This window comes from Pediculus humanus, genomic scaffold (genome assembly GCF_000006295.1).
Source record: "Pediculus humanus corporis 1103172107368 genomic scaffold, whole genome shotgun sequence".
NCBI lineage: Eukaryota > Metazoa > Arthropoda > Insecta > Psocodea > Pediculidae > Pediculus > Pediculus humanus.
In genome coordinates, this window is record NW_002986996.1 from 413,725 (window position 1) to 431,143 (window position 17,419).

At 26.0% G+C, this 17,419-nt stretch overlaps 1 protein-coding gene across 1 annotated transcript in view; it reads right to left on the bottom strand.

Moving 5' to 3' along the window:
* Phum_PHUM007960 (Growth-arrest-specific protein, putative) overlaps window positions 1-6,332 on the bottom strand; it is a gene marked incomplete at both ends in the record, with an annotated part of 10,716 nt that extends 4,384 nt beyond the window's left edge. Inside the window, 4 exons of the mRNA XM_002422668.1 lie at window positions 5,021-5,144; window positions 5,700-5,857; window positions 6,073-6,085; window positions 6,279-6,332. Coding sequence (XP_002422713.1) covers window positions 5,021-5,144; window positions 5,700-5,857; window positions 6,073-6,085; window positions 6,279-6,332 — 349 coding nt within the window. The remainder of the gene's footprint in view (window positions 1-5,020; window positions 5,145-5,699; window positions 5,858-6,072; window positions 6,086-6,278) is intronic.
* Between the last annotated feature and the right edge of the window lie 11,087 nt (window positions 6,333-17,419).

Below are 17,419 nucleotides of genomic sequence, written 5' to 3' on the forward strand. Positions count from 1 at the left end.
ATTAAATTTTAAATTGAAAAAATTAATTTAAATTAAAAAATTTAAATTTTAAAAAAAAATTTCGCGGCGGAAACAAATAAAAAGAAGACCGGAAAAAGGTGGCGGCGTATTTTTTTTGTATTGGGGGGCTTGGCTTTGGGCCGATTTGATTAATAATTTTTTTTTCGTTAAATCTTTTATTCGAATTCATTGAATCAAATAAATTTTTTTTTTTTTTTTTTTTTACAAACAATGCAATGGGCAAATTTTAATTTTAATTTTTTTTTGTTTTTACGTAACGTTCGAGAATTTATTATTATTATTATTATTATTATTATTATTATTATTATTATTATTATTATTATTATTATTATTATTATTATTATTATTATTATTATTATTATTATTATTATTATTATTATTATTATTATAAAAAATTCATAAGGAAAACAAATAGTTAAAAAAAAAGCCACGGACACGTAAGTTACAAACAACCGGAAATGACAATCTAACCATAGAGTAAAAAAAAAAAAAAAAATTGTTTTTTTAATGTAAAAAAAATTCAAGTCACATTTTTGTGGGACAAATTGAAAACTTCCCTTATTATCATAATACACGCGCACACACGCACGCACAAACGCACTTTTTACGACACTTTCTCTCTCTCTCTCTCTCTCTCGGGTTTTTGACAAAAAAAAAAAATTCACGGTAAAAGTTTTTTTTTTTTTTTTTTGTTTCGAACGACTAAAATTGGATTTTTAAAATGTTTTCGTTGTTTTTAACTATTGACGAGTAGTTTGTTTTAAATATGGCGGACATTTTACGTTTCGTTTGTCGTCATCAATTTTTGTTTTGTCTTTTCAACTCGTTCGACAGGAAGTTATTCCAATAAATTCTTCTTCTCTCGAATAATATATCCCTCGATACAAAAAGTAAATAAAAAATTATAATAATGATGATGATGATGACGATAATAATAATCGTAATTATTATTATTATTGTTGTTGTGTTTGCGTTTGTTGCTTTAAACGTTTACTTTTATGTAATTTACTATCATTATTATTATTATTTTTTGTTGTTATTCGTAAATAATGATTTTTACAGGGAATGATGATGTAATAAAGAAAAAGTTATTAAAAAAATATTGATGATAACGTTTTCGAAAAAAAAAAAAAAGTTATGAAAATAAATAAATAAATAAAAATGTTTTCACGTATTTGACGTTATGAAAAAAAAAATAATTATCACCATAATATAACTTTTTTTTTAAAGATGGAAGAAGTTTTTTTTTTTTTTTTAAATTATAAATAAAATTTATATTAATTAAATGGGGAAAAGTAGAGAAAAAAAAATGTCGAGTGGTTGATTAACGATAAAAATTTATTGTTGTGTTAGCGAACGTTTTGTTGTTTGTTTGTTTGTTCGTTTGTTTTTTTGCAAAAGTGAAAAAAATAATGATGAACGTTTGTTTGTTGATTTCATCTATGAATACTTCCTAATTGACTTTAAAAATTAAAAACGGGTAATTTCTTTTTTTTTTTTTTTTACGTAATAACACGAGGGATCAGATTGTTGTTGTTGATTGTAGGTTTTTTTAAGATATTAATCGTAATTAAAGGGATGCCTCCTCTTTAACTGGAAAGTTTTACCTGTGTAATAATAATAATAATAATCGTTTGTTATCTTACAAAAACGTTTTTGCGCATTTTCATTTTTTTAATTATTACGTGCGTTACGATGTCTACGTATAAGAATTTCAAATGTTGATTGTTGTTGTTTGTTATGAGATTCTGCGTTTTTGGTTTTTTTACCATTTTCGTTAATGGTGAAAGATTCGTTTTGTGTTTGTTGTATTTTGTTAATGTTTTTTTTTTCTCTCTCTCTTTCTCGTCAAATAAAAATTAGTTTGTCACTTAACCGGATAATTTTTTTTTTTTTTTTTTGAAAACAACGCATTAAACTCGTTTTTTTAAAAATAATTTATTTCATTAAAAATTATTTATTATTAATTATCATTTGAGAGAAAGAGAGATAGAAAGAAAGACCGTAAAAAGTTGACAAGTATTCGTTTGCCAGTTTTAAAAAAAATTATTAATGATTATTAATGCCGGAATAAAAAAAAAAGAGAGAGAGAGAGAAAGAAAAAAAAGAGAAAAAATTTTGTTTTTTATTCGAATGTAGTAATTTCAAAATAGTTGAAAAAAAAAAAAAAGAAAGAATGAAAGAAAAAAAAAAAAAATTTAATTTTAATTAACTCAATTACTATATTGGAGACTCGATTTAAAAAAAAAAAAAAAAAAAAAAAAAAAACGCGGCGTATTCAAAAATAGAAAATGATAGAAAGAGAGAGAGAGAGAGGGAAAAAATGTTGTTTTTTTTTTTTTTTTTCTTTTCAATGTACGTGATAATTTTTTTTTTTTTTGTGACTGTAAAAATTGTTATTTAGTTTGAATGTGACATCGGTAAATGTAACTACCATTTACGAAAAGTAAAAGAGAGAGAGAGAGAAAGAGAGAGAGAAATAGAAAAATTTTTAAAAAAACTTTCTATTTGTTTCGGTTTTTTAACTAAAAAAAAATAATAATAATAATAATGAGTACGCTTCGATATTTCCTTATTTTCTAACGGGGAAATTATGCCACAATAATATAATTACGACAAACCTAGTCTTCCTATATCTATATTTTGCTTATTATTATTTTTTTTTTTTCTTTTTTTTTTACATTTAAATTTGAATTTTTAAATCCGTAAAAATTTTCTTTCCGGAAAATTTCGGAAAATTTTCTTTCGTAAAAAATTCGGAAGTAATCGTCGCGATGTTTTTCACACTACGGAAAAATGTAAACAAACGAGAAAATTTTTTTTTTTTTGCCATTATTGAAGGGTACTTTATTATTATTATTATTATTATTATTATTATTATTATTATTATTATTATTATTATTATTATTATTCATTTCGAAATAACGTCACGTAATTACGACGAACGAAAAACATGTGGACCCCCGATTTTTTTTTTTTTTTTTTAATTTTGCAAAATTCGTAGCGGTAACAATAATAGGCGGTTAATAATATTTATGGGGAGAAAAAATGGGAGACGTCGTCGTTACACATTACGGATGTGTACGTATGGGATGATGATAATAATAATATTGCAAAATGATAACACGCATTAAAGTTAATGATAGATTTCGAAGGGGAGGAGAGAGGGAGGGAGGAAGGATGGGGGGAAATTTTGCGGATTAAAAGATTCCTCTCTACCATCGGGATTTTTCGTTTGTAATAACGGTTATGCCGACGCGATTAAACGTCAAGAAATTTATATTGTTTTTTTTTTCGTCATCATTCGAATCATCATTAAAAACATTTTTTTAAATATCAATTCAATTTAAAATAAAATAAATAAAAAAAGGTAACGCCCCCCGTTTTTTTTTTTTTTTATAAAATAATTTGTCGGTGATTTCAATGATGGCGACACCCAAAAAAAAAAATTCCGTATCATTTTCTAAACGTTTGTTTTATTATTATTATTTTTTCGGCGGCACGATTAATTTATTTATGAGTTTACAAATCGTTAGATAATTTCCTCGTGCAAAAAAAAGAAAAATGTAAAAATCACTTCCGTTTCCGTTTATACAAATAAATGATTAATATATTTTTATTATTATTATTAATAATAAGACGTAATAATTTTCGCTTCGATTTTTTTTTTTTTTTTGTTACTTTCGAGAGTATCAAATGTCGATCGAGTATTAGTATTATTATTATTTTCGTACATATGTAATTAAATTTAGGTCAAATGTCGCCATTTTTTTTTTTTAAAATAAATTTGAATTGAATCGTGTTTTTAAAATAATTAAATTTCACTTCGTAATAGGTAATAAACAAACCTTGTTAATGTGAAACACGTAAGAAAAAAAAAAAAAAATTTTTTTTTTTTTTTTTTTTTTTTTTTAAGTACGCGTTTGAATTTTGACCTTAAAACGTTACTTTTTTTTTTTTTTTTTGTTAAAAAAAAAGTTAAACGTTTTTTAACTGGAACAATTCATAATAATAATAATAATACCTGATTCGAATTTCGAATTATTATTATTATTATTATTATTTACCGTTTTTGTATTTTTCTCTGGCTGGCTGGCTGGCTGCCTAGATAGCACGTTAAATTTTTTACTATGCAAAATTCATTATCAAACTCATCATCATCATCATCATCTTCGAGTAATAATAATAATAATAATAAAATTACAAGTCGTTTTTTTATTTTAATTTGTTACTCGTTTCGATTACTGTTATTATTATTATTATTATATTAAAAAGTTTGAATTCACGAGCGCGAGAGTGAAAAAAAAAAAAAAAAATTACATTTGAATGCATCCACCACGATTTTGTCTGATTTTTTTTTCTTTTTTGTGCGGAAAGAATGATTAATTATAAATTTACGTGACTGAGCTAATTATTAGAAAAAAAAAAATTGGTCGGAATGACCGTGCAAATAATAATAATAATACGATTTTATAATAAATATTTTATTAATTCGCTCTCTCTCTCTCTCTTTTTCTATAAATGTTTTTTATTTCTTGTAAATTTTCAACTTGTGTGTAATTAAATTAATTGTCGATTCTCATTCATATGTGAAGAAAAAAGAAAAGAAAAGAAAAGAAAAGAAAAATTCTACATTTTATATTATTTCAATAAATAAATAAATAAATAACAATGTTAATAATGATGATGATGATGATTTTTTTATATCGATTTTTCTTAACGATTTACATGCGTGTGTGTCGTTTGTAAACTCTATGACATTCGTTTCGTTTTTGTAAAATTTCATGATTTTATTACGTTTTATTATTATTAATATTATTATTATTATTATTATTATTATTGCATTATTTTATCGATATTAGAGATGGTTTTATCGTAAATAAACCGTTTTGATACGTTTTTTGATGATGTTTTTGACGTAAAACTTCCGGTCAAAAATCGAATTTGTCGTTTCTTTCTTTTAAACAAACAAACAAACAAACAAAAATGTTTAACTTACCGAGAGTTTTATTTAACCAATCCGCTAAATCTTCTTGTAGTGGAAACAATTGTCTTTTTTGAGCGTTCAATATTCTATCTTGATACAATTCTAAATAATCTTCATCCGTTTCCGGTAATTTTTTCTAAAAAAAATTATTAAACGTAATTTATTTTTAAAGAAGAGGGTAGGAGGGGGAGGGGAGGGGCGAGGGGTCAACGATTTGTTTGTTTTTATTAAATGAAATCAATAAAAATAAATTCGACAAAACCTTAAACGAATCAATCAATCAATCAATCTCCGTTTTGCGGTTTTTGAATACAAGATGAACCGGATATTAAGAATTCATTGTTTTGTTTTTTTTTTTTTCTATTCAATCGATAACTGAATATTTAATGGTCAATTAAAAGAAAAGTAAAAAAAGATAATAATAATAATAAATAATATTAAAAAAAAAAAAAAAAATGAAAAAGTTTATAAAAAAAAACATTAGTTACAGTCGGGTTGTGAACGAGTTTCATTTTTTTAAACGTTTCCATTATTATTATTATTATCGTCACTTCTTCTTTTTTTTTCCATCTTATTTTCGTGCAAAATGTATTACAATATGATTTTAATAATAATAATAATTTAATTTAAAAAAAAAAAAAATTTAAAGTTGATAGAAAGCGTTCGATGAGAGAGAGAGAGATTTGCTTACCTGAGAAAGATTCGTCGGTTTTTCTATAAATTTCGAAAATTCTTGTTTGACTTGACGTCCTCCCTTGAATATTTCAACTTTCTTATTATTATTACCGAAATTTGTCGTCGGCGTCGTTATGAACGTCGTTTTCATCGTCGTCGTCGTCATCATTATGACTGCGAAAAACAAAAAACTAATTTTTATTTTCCCACTGGAAATTTTTCCAGAAATTTTCAAACTATAAAATGTAACACATCGCTTACTTTTAGGTTTCGATAAATTTTCACTTCAGTTTGTTTGCTTTTTGAAAAAGAGGGCGCGGGTGGGGGGGGGAGAGGGTGGCAAATTTTTCATTCGATGGATTTAAGTGTCGTAAAATGTATCGACGTACGTTGCGTAAGAACCTGAAAAAAATGGAAAAATTTAAATTTGAGTTAATAATAATAATAATAATAATTAATAAACGTGCCGAATTGTGTGTGTGTGTGTGTGTGTGTGCGCGTGTGTGTAAACGCGGTGTTAATTAGTTTTTACAGTTAAAATCATTATTATTATTATTATTATTTAAAATGATAGAAAATTTAAAAAGTTGATTACGTCACAGTCATCATCGATTGTCGTCATCGTCGTACTTTGAAATGAGTTTAACATAATTTTTTATAAATAATTCGGTCTCAGTAATAATAATAATAATTATTTAAAATGATAAATGAACTTTTGCAAAAAAAAAAAAAAAAAAAATCGAACGGAAAAAAAAACTAAATAATGATGATGATGATGACGACGACAACGGTGGGTAGTCATAATAATAATAAATAAATAAATAAATAAATAAATAAAACGGAACGAGTTTAATTAATTGAAAATATTTTCAAGTCCGACATTAAAATTCTATTTAATATTATAATAATAATGATGATGATGATGATGATAATAATAATAATAAGTGGTTTAGATTTCAAGCGAAAGAAGAATTTTTTTTATAGCAACACTTACAACAAAATTTTTAATCGATTCCATTAAGTTTTACTTTTTTTTGTTTTTTTCCATCATTATCATTATCATTATTATTATCATTATTATTATTATTATTATTATTATTATTATTATTATTATTATTATTATTATTATTATTATTAATATTAATATTAATTTTAAATGCGAATGTTTATATAAATATTTCAAGTTCAACTTTTTATTTATAAAAAAAAAAAAATTCACTTCGAATTGTTTAAAAATCCACCATTTTGAAATTTTACCGTCGTTAAAATTATTTATTATACGTTCGGGGTAAAACCGAGAATCGTTAAAGTCAATCAATCAATCAATCAATGAATGATTTCAAATATAAAATAAATCCTAAAAAATCCGAGTTTTTAAACTCTCGGCTCGCGCATCTGTTTTGTGATAATTTTAATTTCGATTCAAACATTCACGCACAAACACGCACGCACACACGCACACTCGATGGTATTGAACTTTTATCGATTTCATTTAAACGAAATTTTCACAGCAAAATTCCCGTAAACCCCCCCCCCGTCGAAAAAAACTCTTTCTCCCTCTCCTCATCGTCCTCGAAAACGTTTATCTCTCAATAATAATAATATTAACCGGGTAAAAAAAAAAAAAAAAAAGAAATTATTATTATTATTATTTTTGTCAAAGGTCGTGATTTTTTGACATTACGCGTAAAAACGGTCAATATTATTTTCAGTGACTCGTATTAAACTCGTTAAAACGTTGTTTTTTTTAATGTTTTTATTCCATTTTTTTTTCGGACGCGATAACTTTTAATTTTTGAAACAAAAACATAGTAATAATAATAATAATAATTGTAAAAATGAGAATGACGATGACGATGACGATGATGATGATAATGATGAATATAATAAGTTTTATATTAAAATTATCGTTGGCAAATCGGTTGGGAGATTCGAAAAGAGATCGTGTCATTTGACATTTTTAACCTTAAATTCAACCAAAAAAAAATTATTTTGCTGCCACGACGACTTTATCACCACGAACGTTTGTGAATGAGGTGTTTAATAAAATTATAAACGTTCGCTATATAAATTTTTTAATACGTTTTCGAACGTTCAAAAAATCGCGTGTTGTTTTATTTTATTTAATTAAATATTTAAACAAACTACTGACAAGGTTTTTTCGAATTTTTTTTTTTATAGTGGTAACAATGTCTTTGACATTATCATAAAATTGTCAATTGCTCTGATAACAATCGAAAACAAACATTCAATTCCTTGTTTAAAAAAAAAAAATAATGATAATAATATTTTTTGTCTTGTGAGAATTCAAATGGGATAATTTTATATGACATTATTCGAGAGAATGATGAGAATTTTTTTTTTTTTAATATGCTGGAATTAAAAAAAACAATTTTTATTTTGTTTTTCCATTCGTTTTTATTTTTTTTAAATTAAATGCACCAGATCCCTTGATTTTAATCATTAAAATGAAGAGAGAGAAGAGAGACAGACAGAAAAGAGAGAGAGAGAGAGAGAGAGAGAGAGAAAGGAAAAAAAAACATAAATAACATCTAATATCTAACGTTAAAATAATTAAAAGCAGATGTCTGGAGTTTTTTTTTAAAAAAATCTATTTTTATTTTTCAGATAATAATAATAATAATATGGATGAATCAAAGGATAATTTCAGGTATGTAACAAACAAACAAACAAACAAACAAAAACAATTTTTTATTTAATGTTTTTGATGGATTTGGTGTTTGTGTGTGTGTGTTCTTTTTTTTTTTTTGCAGTGTTTATAATTAAGATGACTTTTATTTTTAAAATTATTAATTAAACTCGGTGTTTGTCTGTTTGTTTGTGTGTTTGTACGAGATTGAATATGCGTGTTGTTGTAGTGTTACGTTCGTTTGTTAGGTAATCATTAATTAATCTTTTGATAAATAATATTAAATAATTCGTGATTTAATTTAATTAATCCGGGCGAGTGCGACGACGGTTTTTAAATAATATAAATAATAATAATAATAATTAGGAAAACGTGATAAAGTGTCTTTTCTAATCGCTCATCTTATTATTATTATTATTTTTCGATCGAATTTCTATTTGCTGTCGTTTATTTTTGCGGATAATGGCGTACGAAAAAAGGAAAAAAACGGAGAAAAATGGGTTTAGTTTTTGTAAATTTTTTAAATGTCATTAAATTAATTACAGTTTTGTCGTTTTGCTGTCGCAAAAAGGTTTTAAGGTGTTAATTAAATCTCGTTAATTTCTTACGATTAAAAGAAGCCATTTTGGTTTTTAATAATAAATTTTACGAAAGTCAGTCGGGGTGTTAAAAAAAAATCGATCGATTTTTTCGGTCGGCGTGACGATAAATTCGTTGATTATGCATTAATTTATTTTATTATTATTATCATAACCTACCGCCATGTTAAAAAAATTTATTAATTTTAATATGATTTTTATTTTTACTGTCGTTAATGACCCCCGTAAAAAAGGAAAAAACTTTGAATTTTTAATTGATCGTCCCCCCCAAAGCATGCACGCACGCACGCACGCACCCACTCACGCACACCCAAAATTTTTTATTTTTAAATTTAATTTTAACGTTCATTCATCAAATTCAAAATTTTTAAATAGAAAAAAAAGAAAACAGGTGAAAGAAATTAATTTGTGACTTTTTCTGGAATAAATTCGAAAGCGCGTTTGAAATTTTTTTTTTATTATCACTCTTACACGCACGTTTCGAAAAAAAATAAAATAACATAAAGACGGTTTTGGAAAGTTTAAGAAATTGGGGGGAGGGGGAGGGGGTAAAATTTAAACAAAGCCTTCGGGATGTTAAATAATAAAAATAATGATGATAATAATAACTGACATCGTTAAAATCGCATTTTTATTCAGATCAAAAGAAAAAAAAAAAAAAAGTTTTAGTGTGAAACGGTAAAAGATACGTTTGTTAAATTGTCGAAACGATGAATAAACCCCCCCCCTCCCCCATTAAAAATAATAATAATGATAATAATAATAGCAAAACGAAATAAAATATTCGTGAAGTATGATATGAGAGAGAGAGAAAGAGAGAGAGTCAGTAATACAAATCCTTAATTGACGGTTAGCAAAATTTTTTAAGAAGTTATAGCAAACCGTATAGAGAGTATATCATAAGAGTATTATTATTATTATTATTATTATTATTATTATTATTATTATTATTATTATTATTATTATTATTATTTTCGTAACGATCAAAAGCAGAAAAAAAATAGAAAAAAAAACCTCTTTTGTGTAAATGATGGTATCGAGTGATTTATTTATAAATGAAACAAATAATAATTTTCGGTTTGTCTATCTCTTTCTTTCTTCTTGAGGGGGGGTTTCAATTTTTTTATCTCTTTCTTTTTTTTTTTGGGGGGGGGGTTCAATTTGTCTATCTCTTTCTTTCTTTTTATTATTCGGTAAATGTGAATCCAATTTGTTAATGATTTGGAACGTATGAAATTATTAAACGAATTCTACGATAACTTTCAATCGGGTAAATCCACGATTTTTTTTTATCAATTTAAAATGGCCGCACTACTACTACTCAATGGTCAATTGTCAATTGCGGGTAAAAGAAAGTTTCACGACGATGGTCGTAAATTTTAATTAAAAAAAAAAAAAAAATGATGTTCGAACGAGGTCACCAAGGTCGTAACGTCACGTGCGAGTAAAAGTTTTACAATGCGGTTCTCTTAAAAAAAATTCGTTTTCGTAAAGAAAAGAAAACCGATTTTTCCTACTAACCCATTATTTAAAATATGCAAACATTTTATTATTATTATTATTATTATTTATTAGGTAATAACGTGAGATGATAACATAATTTTATATGTAAAAAAGATAAATTTATGGTTCGTTTGTTGACGACTCGGTTCACCTGTCAGGTATTTTGAAAAAAAATTGATTTATCATCAATTTTCAAATCGATATAAATTGAAATGGTTATTGATTATGACCGATCGAACATTTTTTTTTTATTTTTCCGTTTGTGCGAAACAAACGAATGTTCGATTAGCAAAATTCAATTAGTTGTAATTAGGGCGGATTAAGTGTTAAAATTAAGTCCTTGAATGAATGAACAAACAAACGAACAAACAAACAAACAAGATTTTTATATTTTGAAATATCCAATAATCCGTCCGTGACAGTATTTATAATTTATAATGACCAATATCGAATCGAATCGAATCTCGAATCGTTTACTGTTCCTCCGTGTCAAGAACCTTTTTTTTGTAATTTTTTTTTTTATGGAATCAGGTACTGATGGTTAACGGTTTTTTTTTTAATTATGAACGAAAATGGGAGGAAAAAAAAAAAGAAATAAATTTCAAATTAAATTGAAATTTTTTTTTTTTTTTTTTTCAATTTAAGGTTTGTCGCGCTGTTGGAATTCTATCATCGTCGTCGTCACTTTCATATTTAGCTTTCGAACAATTTTTACCGAAGCCTTTAACGTGTGAAACATGTCATCTTAATCGTCCTAAATTTATCAAATTATCCTTCTTAAAATATTATTATTATTATTATTTAATGACTCGTTTCCTTTCTTTCTTTCTTTTTTCCTTATTATTATTATTATTATCTACACGCATTCTTAAGGTTTCGATTTCGGTCTTGTGTAAATTTTTTCTTTTTTTTTTTTCGATTAATCGATAAATCATAGAGTGTTTAAATATTTTCGTCTGATTTGACGTTGCGATCAATTTGTGCGACTTGGAGAGAAAAACAAACGGATTTTGATTGTTTGTCTAGACAATAAAATTAAATAAATTTTATTTTATTTAAAAAAAAAAAAAAAATTCAAATTAAAAATACTGGAAAGAATGCAAAATGGAAAACGATGACACACACACGCGCACACGCACACACGTGACGACAAATAATTTAAATTCTTAACGACAAAATCAAATGATATCTTGCCCCCTTTCACTTTGATTCACCTCGATTAAAAAAATTATTATTATTATTATTATTATTATTATTATTATTATTATTATTATTATTATTATTATTATTATTATTATTTCTCTCATCATCAATTGTCAACGGCATTTTTAAAAAGAGATTTTATATTTAAAAAAACGCGCGATCCATATATATATATATATTACAATCCGTAACTCGTTTCTATAAATTTCCAGAATAACAACTTCATTCATACAAATTCTAAATAAATAAATAAAAAAAAAAATGGCGGTACGGATGAGAAGGTTTTATAGGAAAGAGAGAGAGAGAGAGAGAGAGAGAGAAATGTCGGTTTTTAAAAAAAAAAGGAAACGTAAAAAGTTTAAAGTGTCACGCCGACTTGTTTACCCGTCACCGCCCGAAGATATGCTAGTTATTATTATCATTATCATTATTATTAATTAATATTATAAATGACCGATTTATTATATATTAAAAATAAAAATAAATTACGTAATTTTATTTGTAGAAAATCTATTTAAAATAATTTTATTTCGGCGGTTATTGAACGTACTAAAAAATTAAATTTAAATTATCCGGTGCGTGCGATGGTTATTTTTTTTTTTACGCGGCGTATTTTTCAATATAACCCTCGTGTAAAATATAATAAAGTGGTATCACGATGATGATGATGGTGATGGCGATTACGTAACGGATAGAAATAATCGTATTATTATTATTATTATTATTTTGCACCGAAATTTCTCTTTTATTAAATTTTTATTCGTTCACTGTATTTAGATAACATATCTATAATTCACGTTCTTTTCTTTTTTTTTTTCGATTTCGTCTGCTAAAAAAAAAAAAAAAAAAAAAAAAAAAAAAAAAAAAACTTTTTTTTTTGCATTGAAAGTTTGGTTTATACAGTTTGACCAAATCGATTTGTTTTTGAATCGACTTTCTAAAAAAGGTACATGAAACTATTTTATTATTATCCACCATTAAACACGACAAGGCTACTTGTCGGAGTTTTTAAGTATTTATCCGAGGTTTCTACCCGATTCCTTAGGGACAAATACTCGAATTTCGGTGGTGCCACTTATTATAAGATAGCACCACATCAATTCTTGAAGGTCTTCCTGAGTCCGTCTTTTTCGATGGGAACGATTTGTCTCCTGAACTGGGCTCCGGTGACTAACATCTTTGGAGTGGCCAGGGTCAGAAGCAGTGAAATTCACGTTCTCGTCGAGCTGCCTCAGGTCGACAGTAGAACAAGATTTTGTTTTTGGTTCTTACTTTGTCTTGTTCTCATTTTTTTTTTTTTTTTTTTCTCTTTTTTAAGCCAACAGCACGTGGCGTTCTCAAACGGTCACCCATCCAAGTTTGCACCACGCCCGATGCTGCTTAACTTCGGTGATCGTACGGGAACCGGTGTGACCAGCACGCTATGGCCGTTGGCTTATTATTATTATTATTATTGTTATATCGGTGAGAACGATTGTTATGTGAATGACATTAAGCGATCGTGACGATGGTGACGGTGGCGTTGACGGTTGTGACGATGGTGACGACACGTGACAATTTTTTTCGTCCTTGTTTATTATTTTGTTGTACGATTATTGTTTTGATTTAAAAAAAAAAAAAAATGTATTTCGATATTTTTCACCTTTTTGTTTACTTTTCCTGCTTTTTGTAGGTTTTATAATTGTCTGTCTGTCTCATTTAAAAAAAAAAAATTTCCATTTTGCTTGCGTTGTGTAAATAATAATAATAATAATAATAATAATACTATAAATGCATCATTGTATCCGTACAATTCAATGCTTTTTTTTTTTTTTTAATTTAATTTAATTTAATTTAATTTTTTGTTTGTTTTTTTTTTAAATGTTTTAATTGAAAGTGGGTTGAATAATAATTTAAGAAAAAAAAAATGGGGCGCAAACGATAATGATAATTACGGATGGTAATTTATAATTTTTTTTGTAAATTAATATGAATTTTATTATCATTATTTTTTTTTACTCGCGTCGGTCGCGGGTAAAAGAAAAAAAAAAAAATTAAATTTTTTACGTCATAAATTAACAAAATTGATTTTTAACGGTTTTTCTCTCTCTCTTTTTAAACGCAAATTTTTTAAATCCCTGAATGATAGCAAAAGAAAAAAAAAAAATTTGAAAACGTTTTAAAAATCATCAAGTGAATCGAACCCAAAGATTTAAAAAAAATTTTATTATTATTATTATTTTTTATATTTTATTCGTTGTTTTACGTAGGGGCAAAAAAAAAAGAAATTTCTTTTACCCTCATTTTCGAAAATAAATAAATAAATATCAATTATGAAGGGGTAGGGAAAAAAGAAGAAGAATGATACCCTAAATTTTCATATGTAACGTAATCGTTCCCACATTTTTAAAATAGGGTGGGGGGAGAAAAACGAAAAAATTGATGCGGGGTCGAAACCCCAACAACAAAAAAAGGAAAGAAAGAAAGAAAGAAAGAAAAAAATTTTTTTTTTTAAGGTTATTAACCGCTTCGTGTCAGTTTAGTTCATCTGTTAGATTGTTATATGTTTATGTTTTATGTATGTAAACCCTTATTTAATAAAATTTAGGGCGTAAAATGCGTGCGTGCGTGCGTGCGTGCGTGCGTGTGTGTGTCTTCTTCTTTAGATGAAAAAATAATGAGAGAAAGAGAGAGAGAAAATCAATCCTTATTTCTATAGGAAAATGCACAAAATAAATTTATCATAAATAAATAAATACATACCATTATCGTTTTGATTTTATTTTTTCTTCTTATCGTCTGATGTCTTCTTCTTCTTCCGATTTCCAATCAATAAAAAAAATTAAAATCGATCACTCGGTTTAATTGAAAAAAAAAAAAATTTATAAACACTTGACAATTGCAATCGTTCGTATTTTTTTTTTTATTATGTGAGTATCAACCGGTCTACGCGCGACGACATTCGTACGATAACTGAGCGTTTTTTTCCGTCACCGTGTGTTGTTATTATTGTTATTGTTGTTGTTTTGGTTGTTGTTATTGTTTATGTTTAATGTGATGTTGTTGTTGTGTTTGTGTTGATACGTTCGATGCTCTGCTTAACTCGGCCCAGGTTTTCTTTATCATTTTTTCTGTTCTAAACCACTCCTACGACGATTGGGTAAAAAAAAAAAAAAAAAATTTCTCTGCGCAAACTCAAATTTTTGTGTGTTTACAAAATCGAACGGCGGCAAATTTTTCCCCCACGGTTTTATAAAAATTCAAAACTTTTACCCGCGTTAAAAAATTATTTATTTATTTATTTTTTTCTTAAATTTACGTTTGTAAAAAAATGGGGAATCCCTCCCTTCTCTTGTTTTTTGTTTACGTTCGAATGAAAAACAAGTCGCGGAGGTTTTTAAATGGTAATGATTGGGTGTTGAAAAGGGAGCACAGGGAAAATTTGACATTTAAATCGAAATGACGCACGTGTTAAAACGTGTAATAAAATCGGGTAGGAAGAAGAAAAAATGCGCGCCATTTTTTTCGAAAATGATGATAAAACAGTTTTACAAAAAAAAATAAAAAAAATTTTCATTCATTGATTTTGTTTTTTGTTTTTCCTGCGTCAAGATTTACGATGTTATCCGTTGTATAAAATGTGTTTTCGTTCACAAAAAAAAAAAACCGCCAAAAAAATTAAAAAAAATTTTTTTTTTTCGGAATGAATTTGTGATGACGTTTAATGATTTTCATTATTTCCGGTTTTTCATTGTATCCACACACACACTCGAAGGTTTTTTTCCAAACTTTTCTTTTTTTTTGAAAAAAAATTATGTCGTCGTCGTGTTTGCTGTTGCGTTTAATAATAAACTCTGTTTAAAAGTGAAAGTAAAAACAAAACTTTCTAAATTTTCTTTATTAGAAAACAACAAACTGATGAGAAGGTGCGTGTGCGTGCGCGTGCGCGTGTTTTAAGGTTAATGTAAAACAAACATAAATTTTGTTGTTTCTAAAAGAAAACAAAAACAGTAATTGTATCAAATTCAAAATTTTATTTTTATTTTTTTTTTTATACCATAAGAATATAAAAAAATATTTTTTTCCGACTACTAAAAATTCTATAAGAAAGAATAATAATAATAATGATAATAATAATAATAATTGTACTTTTACTTTTGGTTTTTGGTTAAAAATGAAAATTTTGTCGGCGTTAACGTAAAAAAAAAAAACAAACGATCAAACGTACAACGTTTTATAACATTATTAATTATTATTATTATTATTATTATTATTATTATTATTATTATTATTATTATTATTATTATTATTATTATTATTATTATTATTGCTATTGATGTAACGCGAAATAATAATAATAATAATATGACCAATCGGTTTTTTTAAATTTATTTATTAATTTATTTATTTATCGATTGCGATTAAAACATAGAGAACCGTAAAATAAAAAAAAATAATAATAAGTAAATGTGGCGTTTATTATTATTATTATTATTATTATTATTATTATTATGTTTTTAACGATGTATGTTTTTTATGTTGCATAACTTTTCAAATTACAAAACAAGAACAACAACAACAAAAATAATTAAAAGGGATTTCCGGTTTTAGAAAATTCTTAAAAAAAAAACTATTGGGAAAATTAAATTAAAGTTTGAAAAAAGTTAAAGCGAACGAATAAAGTTTCTCTTTCTCCAGTTTATGGATAAATAATAATAATAATAATAATAATAATAATAATAATTTGTTTTGTTTCAATTTCGGGTCCGTGAATTGCGAAAAACAAAAAATTACGTAAAAATATATTCGAATGATTGAATATTCTAGAAAAAAAAAAAAAAAAAAACAAAAGTAATTATTTGTAATGATATAATAATCGTAGACTGACTGGAATGTTTTAAATTTAAAAAAAATGTCAAGACGATTTGGAAATAGTTTTTCTCATTAACCGACAAAAAAAAATTCTAGAATGATCGATCGCGTTACGATTCGTTTAAATATTTTGTTATGTATGACCAGTTGTTGTTGTTGTTGTTGTTGTTGCTGTTGTTGTTGTTGTTGTTGTTGTCGTTGTTGCTGTTGTTGTTGTTGTTGTTGTTGTTGCTGTTGTTGTTAAATTGTAACACATTTTAGGAAAAATTTTTTTTTTTAAATTTCCTTTCCAGCAACAGCAGCTATGTTTTGGATGTTTAGTTTTATTTTACATACATAATTATATTCATAATCGATAATTTAATATGCGACGTCACGAAATTAATACGAGTTCGTTAACTTGCGGAAACCATGTCCGTTCGAATCGAATGACTAAAAAACATTTTTTTTTTTTTTTTTCATTTTTATTTTCGTCGGTCTTATACGTAGATATACACCTTTTGTCCGTTCAATAGCCTTTTAAAAATGTTGCGAGTCCGATGGTTATCGAATCCTTTTTTTTGTTTTTAATGAAAAAAACAACCTTTCGTGTTTTGTTTTCTAAACCTTTTTTTTTTTTTTACCCTTTTCATTTTCTCGATGGTTAGTCTTTAATAAAAAAATTCCGTTCGTTCGTTCGCTTGATAAAATTTCCCTTTTTTTTATATTAAATTACGTAAGGATTGATATTATTATTATTATTATTATTTAAATAAAATGAAAAAAATGAAGATTAAATTGTGTGTGTGTGTGTGTGTGCGTGTGCTCGTTCGTGAAAGCAAAAGGGAAAAAAAAAAAAAAAAGATTTCGGTCGTGTCACTAAGTCTCGATCTTCGTGATTGTGTCCGAGAATATTTTTAAAGGATTATTATTATTATTATTATTATTATT